The sequence below is a fragment of the Molossus molossus genome, unplaced genomic scaffold (assembly GCF_014108415.1).
Source record: "Molossus molossus isolate mMolMol1 unplaced genomic scaffold, mMolMol1.p scaffold_m16_p_14, whole genome shotgun sequence".
NCBI lineage: Eukaryota > Metazoa > Chordata > Mammalia > Chiroptera > Molossidae > Molossus > Molossus molossus.
The window spans coordinates 66,880,602-66,893,657 of record NW_023425349.1 but is presented as its reverse complement, the minus strand read 5'-3'; the positions used below and the strand labels follow the sequence as shown (position 1 = coordinate 66,893,657).

Genomic DNA, 13,056 nt, shown 5'->3' with positions numbered 1-13,056 from the left:
ATATATATATATATATATACACATATATATATATTCGTTAGAAGATATGGACACGTATATACCAAAATATTAGTAGTAGTTAACTCTAAGTAATAGGATTATAAGTAGTTTGTTTTTCCATTTGTATTTTTTAATTTTTCTAAAAATGCATGTATTATTTGCATTAAAATATACATATATATGTATATGCATATATAAAACAGAATATGAGCCCTGGCCAGTTTGACTCAGTGGTTAGAGAATCAGCCTGCAGTAGAGAGAGACCCGGGTTCAGTTCCCGCTAAGGGCACGTATCTCGGCTGCAGCTTGTCCCCGGCCCTGGTTGGGTCGTGAGGGTGGCAACCACTTGATGTGTCCCTTTCACGTCGATGATTCTCTCTCTCTCTCTTCCTCCCTCCCACTCTACCTGAACAAAATATGAAAAAAAAAATGTCCTCGGGTGAGGATAAAAAAATAATAATAATAAAAAAATAAAATAAAATAAAACAGAATATCAGAGTAAGAAGGAACCTTGAAGATTCTCTATTCAGCAGTTTTTGAACCATATTCCTTACCCATGGTGGTAAAGAACAAGCTGATGAGACCTCAGTCCTGACCCTAACATTTGATAAAAGAAAAAGTTCTCTTTGAGGGACTGTAGCAGGTCAACAGCCATAGCAGCCTCCGAGGCTATCTAACAATTCTCTTCAGGGCAAATGATGTGAGGGTTAGTACATTAAAGGGGAAAGACAAATATGGAAACAAATATGATGAAGACAGCAAGCACTTTTTTGGCCGTCACCAATGGGTTATATATACTACTGAAATGAAAGGTAAAAGCACATACTGGGATGTGGATGAAAGTGTGGTGCCCTTGCATGTACCACTGGTTTCACTGTATGATTGATATTCTCCCAACAACAATACCACCTACTGCTCGTAAATTAAATTGGACAACCCATAAACTCAATGTGCGTGGCACTCCAGAGCAGTATGTACCTTATTCCACCACTAGAAAGAAGATTCAAAGTGGGTCCTTCTTCAATTACTTACAAGTAAAGACAATGAAAAACAATTTAAACATGTAAAATATGGGGCTTTTCATGTGATTGCACTTTCACTGCTTACTGTTAATTTAATTAAAAGTATTTGAGCCCTGGCCGGTTTGGTTCAGCGGTTAGAGCGTCGGCCTGCGGTCCTGAGAGACCCGGGTTCGGTTCCCGCTAAGGGCGCGTACCTCAGCTGCAGTTTGTCCCCGGCCCTGGTCGGTTGTGCGGGTGGCAGCCGCTCGATGTGTTCCTTTCACATTGATGTTTCTCTCTCTCTCTCTGTTTCTCTCTCTCCCTCCCACTCTACCTGAACAAAAAAAAAATGGAAAAATGTCCTTGGGTGAGGATAAAAATAAATAAATAAATAAATAAAAGTATTTGATTAAACAATGAAGGGGAAAAAAGTCCTCTTTGGGATGAAATTTTAGCAAAGTAAAAAGTTTATATTTTATTCATTTATTCCCTATGCTGCTCCAGAAAGGATGTAAGGTAGCCCCTAAAGATAGGTAGAAAATGTTTATGTAGCAAACCCTACTTACAGGTGAAGTACATATTAGTCATGGTACTGGCCCCACCCACTCATCCTTGCTGAAAGGCCGTCAAGATCAGCTCTTCTCAAACTAAATAAGAGCAAGAACTATTCAAACTATTCCCACCACCTACCCCATGATGATTTTGTGAAATATATTTTAAATGGATAACTAAAAAAGAAATTTTAAAATCATAAAATATAACCCCAAGTATTTTATTACTAGATTCAACAAATAGAAAATTACTCTGTTACATTATTATAAACGTTTCTAAACACTTACTTTCAATTTTTGTACTTATTTCTTTGTACCCACGCTTTGGGTTACACTCTGCAAAATGGCTCAGTTTCAAATTATAGACTCAGGTTTTTATACTATTCCCATCAGAGGTGAATAAACCAAAGGTAGGTAACCTCACCCAAAAGCAGATATCAATAGTACAAAAAAAGATGAGCAGTAGCAATTCTTGCCATGTAAACTCCAAGCAGTTAACAGCAGGAGCTAAAACTAAAAGGGTGCTTAAACAAACAGAAGTTGTCAACTTGAGTTGCGGCAATAAGGAAAGAAGAATTAGAGTCACAGAGAGCCAGCCAAAGTAATCACCACACAGAAATGCGAATAAACAAAAGTATAAGAAGAAAAGATTTAGAAAGGTGAAAAAGAATAAGCAAGGATCTAGGGACAAAAGAAAGTACAGACACTCTGACTTTTGTGAGCTGATTAACAATGGAGCACAGTTTCCAGAGACATCATTCCTGCTCCTCCAATCCCATGAAATTCCCTCTTCCCTCACCATACCATGAGAATTCTGACAATCAACCCTTCCAACCACTGACTTGTCCCTCCCTGCCCCTTGGAACCAAAAGCAATCTTCAACTAAAGAAAAAGACTGGAGGCTTACCTTTGGGTATCACCAGTGACATTACTTGAAGTGTTTAAACTCATGATAAGTCTTCCAATTCTTTCAAAATATCCCACTGTTTCATAACAATATACTTCGTTATTGATGATTTAAATTGTCCAGAATGTCTGTGGCTTACAGGTTAGAAGAACTGAAGTCTGTTAAAATAGTAAACAATACAACAGTGGTTATATATGTGAATCTGAGACTATGGGTGGTTTTCCTTTTGTTATTCGGCTTATTTGTATTTTTAAATTATTGTCTAATGAACATATACTTATATTTTTTCAAGTCATATGTTTTATTTCTTTTAAAAATATTAGAAGCAAAAAGTCCACACATACACAAATATCAAGATCCCACAAGTGTCTCCCCAGCAGAAGTACACTATGCTAAGATAAACAATGAGGTTTAGACTCAGAGAGATCTGAGTCAGGATTCCAATAAGTATCTTTCAAGTATGTGTCAGTGGGTGGGCAAATCACTTAAGTTCTCTGAGCCCATTTCCTCAACCATCAGCAGCAGAAAACTATATCAACCTCACTTACATGTTTGAGATTTAAATAATACATATAGCACATATACAGTGCTCAGTCACTATCAATTTCTATTACTGAACACAGAACCCTCTAAGAAAATATAATGATCCCTAACAAAGGAAGGGTCTCAGGGGTGGGGAACATCTAGCCCTCAGGCCGGATAAGGTCTAAGAAATCAACACCAGCTAACCTCACAAGTCTCACCAACGTAGCCTGACCAAATATCGCAGGCTAATTTTTAAGTTGATAATTTTGTATGGCTTGCTTTTGTATGATGTTATAAATACCCAAATGGCCCTTGCCAGAAAAAAAGGTTCCCCACCCCTGAAAGTGATACAGGAGGTGATTTAGTCTGGGGCAAAGATGTAATAAAAGGATCATTTAGTGAAATTGTAGATATACAGGGATATCTAGAACACCCTCCCAAATAAGTCTAAGTTGTTCTGTCCCTCAGTATCAGAAGAGCTCAATTAAGACCTTGGGTGCTCGCTTCAGCAGCACATATACTAAAATTGGAACGATACAGAGAAGATTAGCATGGCCCCTGCGCAAGGATGACACACAAATTCGTGAAGTGTTCAATAAAAATTTTTAAAAAAAGACCTGGTGTCCCCCACTTAGTAGCTGACTGCCTTCAGGCAAGTCATGTAGTCTATAAGAATCGAGAGTTTCTTAATTGAAGAGAGAATAACAAACCTGCCCTGGCTGGTTTTGTTCAGCTGTTAGAGCCTCGGCCTGCAGACCAGAGTCCAGGTTCGGTTCCCACTAAGGGCACGTACCTCGGTTGCAGTTTATCCCTGGCCCTGGTTGTGGTTGTGTGGGTGGCAACCACTCAATGTGTCTCTCTCACGTCGATGTTTCTCTCTCTTCCTCCCTCTATCCCTCCTGTTCTATCTGAAGATAAATGCAAAAATTTCCTTGGGTAAGGATTAAAAATAATAATAATAATAATGATAATAAACCTCAGGTAAAATGACCTATGGTTCAATTGTATGTATTAACTGGCCTTGTACGAAAAGCTTGGGCTTTTCCAGCGGGTGTGGCTCAGTGGATAGAGTGTCATCCCATGGACTGAGAGGTCCCAGTTCGATTCCCGGTCAGGGCACATGCTGAAGTTGCTGGAGGCAGCCAATAGACATTTCTCTCTTACAGCGATGTCTCTCTCTCTCTCTCTCTTCCTCTCTCTAAAAAATAAATTAAAACATTTTTAAAAAATAAAAACATATTTTTTTAGTTGAGCAGGATAGAGGAAATAAACACAAAGAGATGGCCCAGACAAAGCTGTAGAGGGAACAAGGCCAGGAAATCTCAGAAAATGAGCCACCATAGTTTTTAACACTCACAAAAAAACACACAAGACAGGATTCTTTGATGTCACGAAAGCTTTCCTGCACCTTAACCCATTCTCAAAGATCAGATAAACTAATCTTCCATAAAAATAAGCAACTGAATAGTGCAGTCAAATCCCACACAAAGTTCATGTGAAAAAGAGAGAGAGAGAGAGAGAGAGAGAGAGAGAAAGGAGCAGAATAGAAAGCATAGCGGAAAAATGTGCCCACAAAGCAAATATAAACTATAACTTACTATTTCAAATGAACTAAAACACATTAACAAAATGGTATAAGAGATGAAAGAATAGGAATCAGAATTAGAAAAACTCAGAAATAAAGTGACAAGGATCAGAAAGAATTAGAAATAAAATAAAAAATCATTTCTGTAATGAAGACTAAATTAGAGGGAACAGAAGAGTAAATAAATATCACTAAAAAAATGCCTTAAAAGACATAGAAAATTAAAAAGAAGAAAAAATTTTAATTTAAAAAAATGAAGAAAGATGAAAAGATTCAAAAGAAAGTAACAAAATACTGAAAATAGTCCAAGAATAACAAAGTACATAACAGGAGTCCCTGAATAAGAAGATCAAAGCAAGGGAACAAAACAAACACTAGTGACTATAATTCAAGAAAACTTTACTGGAATACAAAAAGATTTTAAAGTACATTTTGAAAAAACAAACTGCGTATCTGAGAATATTGACCCAGCACACCCAACACAAAGATACATTCTAAGATAATTACTAGACTTGAACAAAAACTTGTACACAAAAGTTCATAGGAGTACTGCTCACAATAGCCAAAAAGTGAAAAGAACGCAATGTCCATCAACTGATCAATGGATAAATAAATTATGAAATATTATTCAACCACAAAAAGGAATAAAGTACTGAAACATCACAACATGAATGAACCTTGAAAATACTATACTAAGTGAAAGGTGCCTGATACAAAAAAGGCACATACTGCATTCCATTTATATAAAATGTACAAAATAGGCAAAGCAAACCCTTAGAACATAAACTCATGGGTGCAGAAGGCAGGAAGGGGGAATTGGGGCTGCCTGCTAACAGGTACGAGTTTTCTTTTTGGGGGTGATATAAATGTTCTGAAATTAGATAGTGGTAATTGTTGTACAACATAGTGAATACACTAAAAACCTGAATTGTACACTTTAAAATGGTGAATTTAAGTAATGTGTATTATATCTCAATATTTTAAATTCATTATGATACAAAAATCCTACATAAATTTAGAATTTAGAATTCTTTAGAAAAACTTATTTTCTTCGTCTCATCCTCTCTAATGATAACACTTGAAAACACTGGGTTCAGAGGATTCCAAAATGGCGGCGGAGTGAATGGAAGCTAATAGAACATCTCCCAGGACCAAACTGGAATTACAACTAAAATAAACACAAATTGTCGGGGAAAAGCAACAGAAAAGCAGCTTGCGAGGACCATATAACCAGGGACACGGGATCCATCCTGGTAGGATTGTGGAGGCGTCAGAGGGGGACTGGGAGCCCTCGGACAGCAGTGGTCTTAGCTGTGAGCAGCGCCCTCAGGGTTAAACTCCCAAGTGGCTCCACAGTGCAGAGAGCCGGGACAGATGCCAAAATAGCCACAGCCACTCACCTTGGGCTCCAGCAGAGAAAAGGCAGACGAGACTGGAACTCTATGGGGACACTTGGGATTTGAAGGGCACTCAGAGCTTTTGCTGAGTTGTGGCCATGCAGGACAATGGCTCTTTTACTCATTCCCAGGGCTCTGGGGAGAGGTAGAAGCCCCTCTTGCAGAGATTCAACCCCACCCAGGTGGGCCACTGAAATTCAAATTGGGGCTCATTAACAACCAGCTTCTGCCCCACTCTCAGGAAATCCCCTTATGCTGAACAGTTGAGGGAGTTTTTCATTCAACTGAGAACCCAAGGCTCTACAAGTAACCACTACAAATAGCCACCAAGAAAAAATCTAGAGGATAACTGAACCATTCCTGGGCTTGCAAATCTACCCAGGAAATTAATGTGGGTCCTCCCACACTCATCCAAAACCCAGTAGAGGGAGCCACAAACAGCAGAACACCAACACCCACAGAGAAAACTTGGCAGGCTCCAAAACCTAGGGATAGCCAAAATGGTGAAACAAAGAAACAAATCCCAAATGAAAGAACAAGAAATTCTACCAAAGATGTGATAAATAAAATGCAGTTAAGCAAATTAATAGAGCTAGAATTCAGAGCCATGATTTTGAGGAAGCTCAACAGCATGAGTAAGGATCTCAACACCATGAGTAAAGACATAAAAACACTGAAAATCAAACAACTGGAAATTAAAAACCACTAAAAATAAATGAAGAATGAGCCCTGGCCGGTTTGGCTCGGCGGTTAGAGCGTCCGCCTGCGGTCCAGAGAGACCCGGGTTCGGTTCCCGCTACGGGCATGTACCTCAGTTGCAGTTTGTCCCCGGCCCTGGTTGGTCGTGCGGGTGGCGGCCACTCGATGTGTCCCTTTCACATCGATGTTTCCCTCTCTCTCTCTTCCTCTCTCTCCCTCCCACTCTATCTGTACAAAAAATGAAAAAATGTCCTCGGGTGAGGATAAAAAAAAAAAAAAAAGAAAGAAATGAAGAATGACATAGCAGCCCTGGCCAGTTTGGCTCAGCGGTAGAGTGTCAGCCTGTGGTCCAGAGAGACCCGGGTTCGGTTCCTGCTAAGGGCATGGACCTCAGTTGCAGTTTGGCCCCAGCCCTGGTTGGGTCTTGTGGGTGGCAACCACTCGATGTGTCCCTTTCACGTCGACGTTTCCCTCTCTCTCTCTTCCTCTCTCCCTCCCACTCTATCTGAACAAAAAATGGAAAAATGTCCTCGGGTGAGGATAAAAAAAAAAAAAAAAAAAAAAAGAATGACATAGCAGAAATAAAAAACACAGTGGAAGGACTAAACAGCAGAGTAGAATAAGCTGATGACCGGATCAGTGAATTAGAAGACAGGGTAGAAAAAAATCAACCAATCAGAAAACCAAAAAAAAAAAAACAATTCAAAAACAGGAAGACAGCATAAGAGAACTGTGGGAAAACTGGAAATGTACTAATATTCGCATCACAGGAGACCCCAAAGAAGAAGAAAATGAGCAAGGGTTAGAGAATATATTTGAAGAAATAGTGACAGAAAACTTCCCTAATTTGGTGAAGGAAGACGGCATTCAAGTTCAAGAAAGCACAGAGAGCCCCAACTAAAAAGAATCCAAACAGGCCCATGCCAAGACTCATAGTAATTAAAATGCCAAAAATTAAAGACAAAGAGAGAATCCTAAAGGCAGCAAGAGATAAGCAATAGGTTACCTACAAAGGAACCCCCATAAGGCTATCAGCAGACATCTCAACAGAAACACTACAAGCCAGAAGGGAATGGCATGAAGTAATCAAGATCGTGAAAAACAAAAACCTGAATCCAAAACTACTCTACCCAGCAAGGCTATCATTCAAAATAGAAGGTCAAATAAAGAGCTTCCCAGACAAAAAGGGCTATGGGAATACATTAACAACAAACCAGCACTGCAAGAAATATTAAAAGGACTGCTGTAATTAGAAGAAATAGGAGGAAAAATATAACCACACTAAACAAAAATGGGAATAAATAAGTACATATCAATAATCACTTTAACTATAAATAGACTGAATGCTCCAATAAAAAAACACAGAGTAGCTGATTAGACAAGAAACCATGACTCATATATATGTAGTTTACAAGAGACCGACCTCAGGACAAAAGACTCACATAAGTTGAAAGTGAAAGGATGGAAAAAAAATCTTCCAAGGAAATGGAAAGGAAAAAAAAGCTGGGGTAGCAATACTCATATCTGATAAAAATAGATTTCAAAATGAAAGTCATAACTAGACACAAAGAAGGCCACTACATAATATTAAAAGGATCTATCCAACAGGAAGATATAACCTTGGTGAACATATATGCACCCAATATAGGAGGACCAAAATATATTAAAAATCTTCTGGAGGACATCAAAGGAGAAATGGACAGCAATACAATCATAGCAGGGGACTTCAACACCCCGCTGACATCACTGGATGTCTAACCTCACAAAATAAATAACTAGAAAGCAAACAAAAAGAAAACCCCAGAACAAGTAGAAGAAAGGAAATAGTAAAGATCAGAGCAGAAATAAATGGCATAGAGAACCAAAAAAACAATTCAAAGGATCAATGAAACAAAGAGCTGGTTTCTTGAAAAGATAAACAAGACTGATGGACCCTTAAATAGACTCACCAAGAAACAAAGAGAGAGAACCCAAATACACAAAATCAGAAATGAAAAAGGAGAAGTAACAACTGACACCACAGAAATACAAAGGATTGTTAACAGATATTATGAACAATTATATGGCAACAATCTAAGCGAAATGGACAAATCTCTAGAAGCACATAGTCTCCCAAAACTGGACCAGGAAGAGAGAGGAAACATGAACAGACCAATAACAACTAAGGAAATTGAAGAGGTAATCAAGACTCTCCCAGCAAACTTAAAAGCCCAGGCCCGGATGGCTTCAAGGGGGGGTTTTACTGAACATTCAAAGAAGAACTAACACCCATTCTCCTCAAACTATTTCAAAAAATTCAAGAAGAAGGAAGATTTCCAAACTCGTATAAGGCCAGGATAATTCCAATTCCAAAACCAGAAAAAGACACTACAAAGAAAGAAAGCTACAGGCCAATATCCCTGATGAACATAGATGCCAAAATCCTTAACAAAATACTAGCAAATTGAATCCAATAATACATCAAAAAATTATTCACCATGACCAAGTGGGATTCATCCCAGGGATGCAAGGCTGGTACAATATTTGCAAATCAATACATGTGATACACCACATAAATAAAATGAAGGATAAAAACCTGTGATCATATCAATAGATGCTGAAAAAGCATTTGACAAAATCTAACACCCATTTTGGATAAAAAACGCTCAGCAATGTGGGAATAGAGGGATCATATCTCAACATAATAAAGGCCATATATGAAAGACCTACAGCCAACAGCCAACATCATACTCAATGGGCAAAAACTAAAACCATTTCCCTTAAGAACAAGAACAAGACAGGGATGCCCACTTTTGCCACTCTTATTTAACATAGTACTGGAAGTCTTAGCCACAGCAATCAGACATGAAGAAAAAATAAAAGGAATCCAAACTGGAAAGGAGGAAGTGAAACTGTCATTATTCACAGATGACATGATACTATACATAGAAAACCCTAAAGACTCCAGTAAAAATCTACTAGACTTAATAAATGAATTTGGCAAAGTAGCAGGATACAAAATTAATGTCAAGAAATTGATGACATTCTTATACCAATGATGAACTCATAAAAAAAGAAACTAAAAAAAAATCTGATTTACCATTGTAGCAAAAAAATTAAGATGCCTCGGAATAAACTTAACCAAAGAGGTAAAGGACCTATTTGCAGAAAACTACAGGACATTGAAAAAAGAAATGGAAAAAGATATAAAAAAGTGGAAGCACATACCTTGTTCATGGATTGAAAGATTTAACATCATTAAAATATCCATATTACCCAAGCAATCTATAGATTCAATGCAATCCCCATAAAAATACCAATGACATAATTCATAGAACTAGAACAAATACTTCAAAGGTTCATATGGAACCAAACAAGACCCCAAATAGCAACAGCAATCTTGAAAAGGAAGGACAAAGTAGGTGGGATCACAATACCAGATATCAGGTTACACTACAAAGCTACTGTAAACAAAACAGCCTGGTACTGGCACAAGAACAGGAATATAGACCAGTGGAACAGAACAGAAAACTCAGAAATGGACCCAAGACATTATGTTCAATTAATATTTGACAAAGGTGGCAAGAGCATACAGTGGAGTAAAGACAGCCTCTTTAATAAATGGTGTTGGGAAAATTGGACAGCTACATGCAAAACAATGAAACTAGACCATCAACTTACACCATACACAAGATAGGCTCAAAATGAATAAAAGACTTAAATGTGACCCGTGAATCCATAGAAATCCTAGAAGAAAATGTAGGCAACAAAATTTTAGACATCATACACAGCAGAATTTTCACTGATACATCACCTAAGGCAACAGAAACAAAGGAAAAAAAATGAACACATGGGACTACATCAAACAAAAAGCTTCTGCACAGAAAAAGAAACAACCATCAAAATGGAAAGGCAACCCACTGTACGGGAGAACATCATTACCAATGATACATCAGATAAGGGGTTAATTTCCAAAATTATATATAGAGAGAGTACTCATACAAATCAACAAAAGGAAGACAAAGAAACCAATTAAAAAATGGGTTGAGGCCCTGGCCGGTTTGGCTCAGCGGTTAGAGCGTCGGCCTGCGGTCCTGAGAGACCCGGGTTCGGTTCCCGCTAAGGGCGCGTACCTCGGTTGCAGTTTGTCCCTGGCCCTGGTCGGTCGTGCAGGTGGCAGCCACTCGATGTGTCCCTTTCACGTCAATGTTTCTCTCTCTCTTTCTCTCTCTCTTCCTCTCTCTCCCTCCCACTCTATCTGTACAAAAATGGAAAAATGTCAAAAATGGAAAAATGTCCTAGGGTGATGATTAAAAAAAAAAAATGGGTTGAGGAGCTAAATAGACACCTCTCCAAACAGGATATACAATGGCGAAGAGACATATGAAGAAATGCTCAACCTGACTAATCATCAGAGAGATGCAAATTAAACCAACAATGAGGTATCACCTCACACCTGTCAGAATGGCTGCCATCGAAAAATTATCAAACAGACTTCCGGTCAAGATGGCAGCGCAGGTAAACGCGGTATCGCGTCCTCCCACAACCACTTCAAAGTTACAACTAAACTACAGAACGACCATCATTCAGAACAATCTGAAATCACACTGAATGGAAGTCCTACAACTACGAAATTAAAGCAGCAGCCGCATTGAGACTGGTAGGAGGGGAGGAGGCAGACGGACTGGTCTCACACCCACATGTGGCGGATTAAAAAACAGGAGGACACCTCAGTTAGGAGGGTCCTCCCTGAGGACTGAGGGGTCCCCGTCCCACACCAGACGCCCTTCTCAGGGTTCCAGTGCAAGGAAAAGAAGCCCCCATAACTTCTGGCTGGAAAAAACCAACGGGAACTGAGGCTCTGGGAGGCTGAGGCGGCTGGAGCCCCAGGCAGCTCCTTAAAGGGCCCGCACACAAACTTGGACTCACTCCCTCTGAGCTTGGAGGCGAGGCAGCTCGAGGGGCACCAGAGACATACAGGGAAGAACTGAGCTGTTTGGCACTGGAGCGATGGCTGAAGAAGGGGCTTTCTCCGGGACAAACGTGCTGTCAGAGGTCTTTGTTCTTTTGGTGAGCCCTTCCCTGGTGCGGCAGACAGTTGCCATATCTGGGACTCCAGCAACCTGGCTAACACTGGTAGCCCTGCCCTGGTAATTCCCTGAGGCCTCGCCCACCCAACTTTCAAGCCTACCCAAGCTGTTGCCAGTTGCTTAACCATAGGATTGGTCTGTCTTGGATCCTGCTTCAGGTTTTCATAAATTCTTTCAAACAAGCAGCATCTGGTCTCAGCTAGCCCCATACCTCTCATTAAGTAATACACAGAAACAAACACAAGGAGGCAGCCAAAATGAGGAGACAGAGAAACAGGTCCCAAATGAAAGAACAGAACAAAACCCCAAGAAAAGAACTAAGCAAGATGGAGATAAGTAAGCAACCTAACAAATGCTGAGTTCAAAATACTGCTCATAAGGATGCTCAATGAACTTAGTGAGGGCCTCAAGAGCATATAAAGGACCAGTCAGAAATAAAGGAGGCATTAACTGAAATGAAAAATAATTTACACAGATTCAACAGTAGAGTACGTAAATCCAAGAAGCAAACCATTGATTTGGAATATAAGGAAGCAAAAAACACCCAATCAAAAAAGCAAAAAGAAAAAAGAATAAAAAAAAAATGAGAATAAAAGGAGCCTCTGGGACAATTTCAAGCATGCCAACATTCACATCTTGGCGGTGCCAGAAGGAGAAGAGAGAGAACAAGAAATTGAAAACCTGTTTGAAACAATAATGGCAGAAAACTTTCCTAACTTGGTGAAGGAAACAGACATACACGTCCAGGAAACACAGAGAGTCTCAAACAAGATGAACCCCAAGAGGCCCACATCAAGACACATCATCATCAAAATGCAAAAGGTTCAAGACAAAGACAAAATCTTAAAAGCAGCAAGAGAAAAGCAGTTAGTTACCTACAAGGGAGTTCCCAGAAGGCTGTCAGCTGATTTCTCAAAAGAAACTTTGCAGGCCAGAAGGGAGTGGCAAGAAATATTCAGAGTGATGAAAAGCAAGGACCTACAACCAAGATTACTCTATCCTGCAAAGGTGTCATTTAGAATCGATGGCCATATAAAGAGTTTCCCAGACAAGAAAAAGTTAAAGGAGTTCATCACCACCAAACCGTTATTATATGAAATGATGGTCTTTTTGAAGAAAAAGATAAAATATATGAACAAACAAAATGGCAATGAATACATATCTATCGACAATGGAATCTACAAACAAAATGAACAGGCAGAGCAGAAACATTCTCATAGATACAGAGAGCATTTTGTTGGTTGCCAGATGGGAGGGGGGTTGGGGGAATGGGTGAAAAAGGTGAGAGGATTAAGAAGTACAAATTCATTGCTAGACTGACA

General features: G+C 39.3%; 1 protein-coding gene and 1 non-coding gene across 8 annotated transcripts in view; one reads left to right on the top strand and one right to left on the bottom strand.

The window, feature by feature from the left end:
* CCDC171 (coiled-coil domain containing 171) overlaps nt 1-13,056 on the bottom strand; it is a 340,065-nt gene that overhangs the window by 320,609 nt on the left and 6,400 nt on the right. For all 7 annotated transcript variants that reach the window (XM_036260954.1, XM_036260955.1, XM_036260953.1 and 4 more), the window contains exon 2: nt 2,460-2,617. In XM_036260954.1, coding sequence (XP_036116847.1) covers nt 2,460-2,481 — 22 coding nt within the window. In that variant the 5' untranslated portion in view covers nt 2,482-2,617. The remainder of the gene's footprint in view (nt 1-2,459; nt 2,618-13,056) is intronic.
* LOC118630407 lies at nt 3,481-3,591 on the top strand. Its single transcript, XR_004959629.1, has one exon. It is a non-coding gene; the product is annotated as a U6 spliceosomal RNA (small nuclear RNA).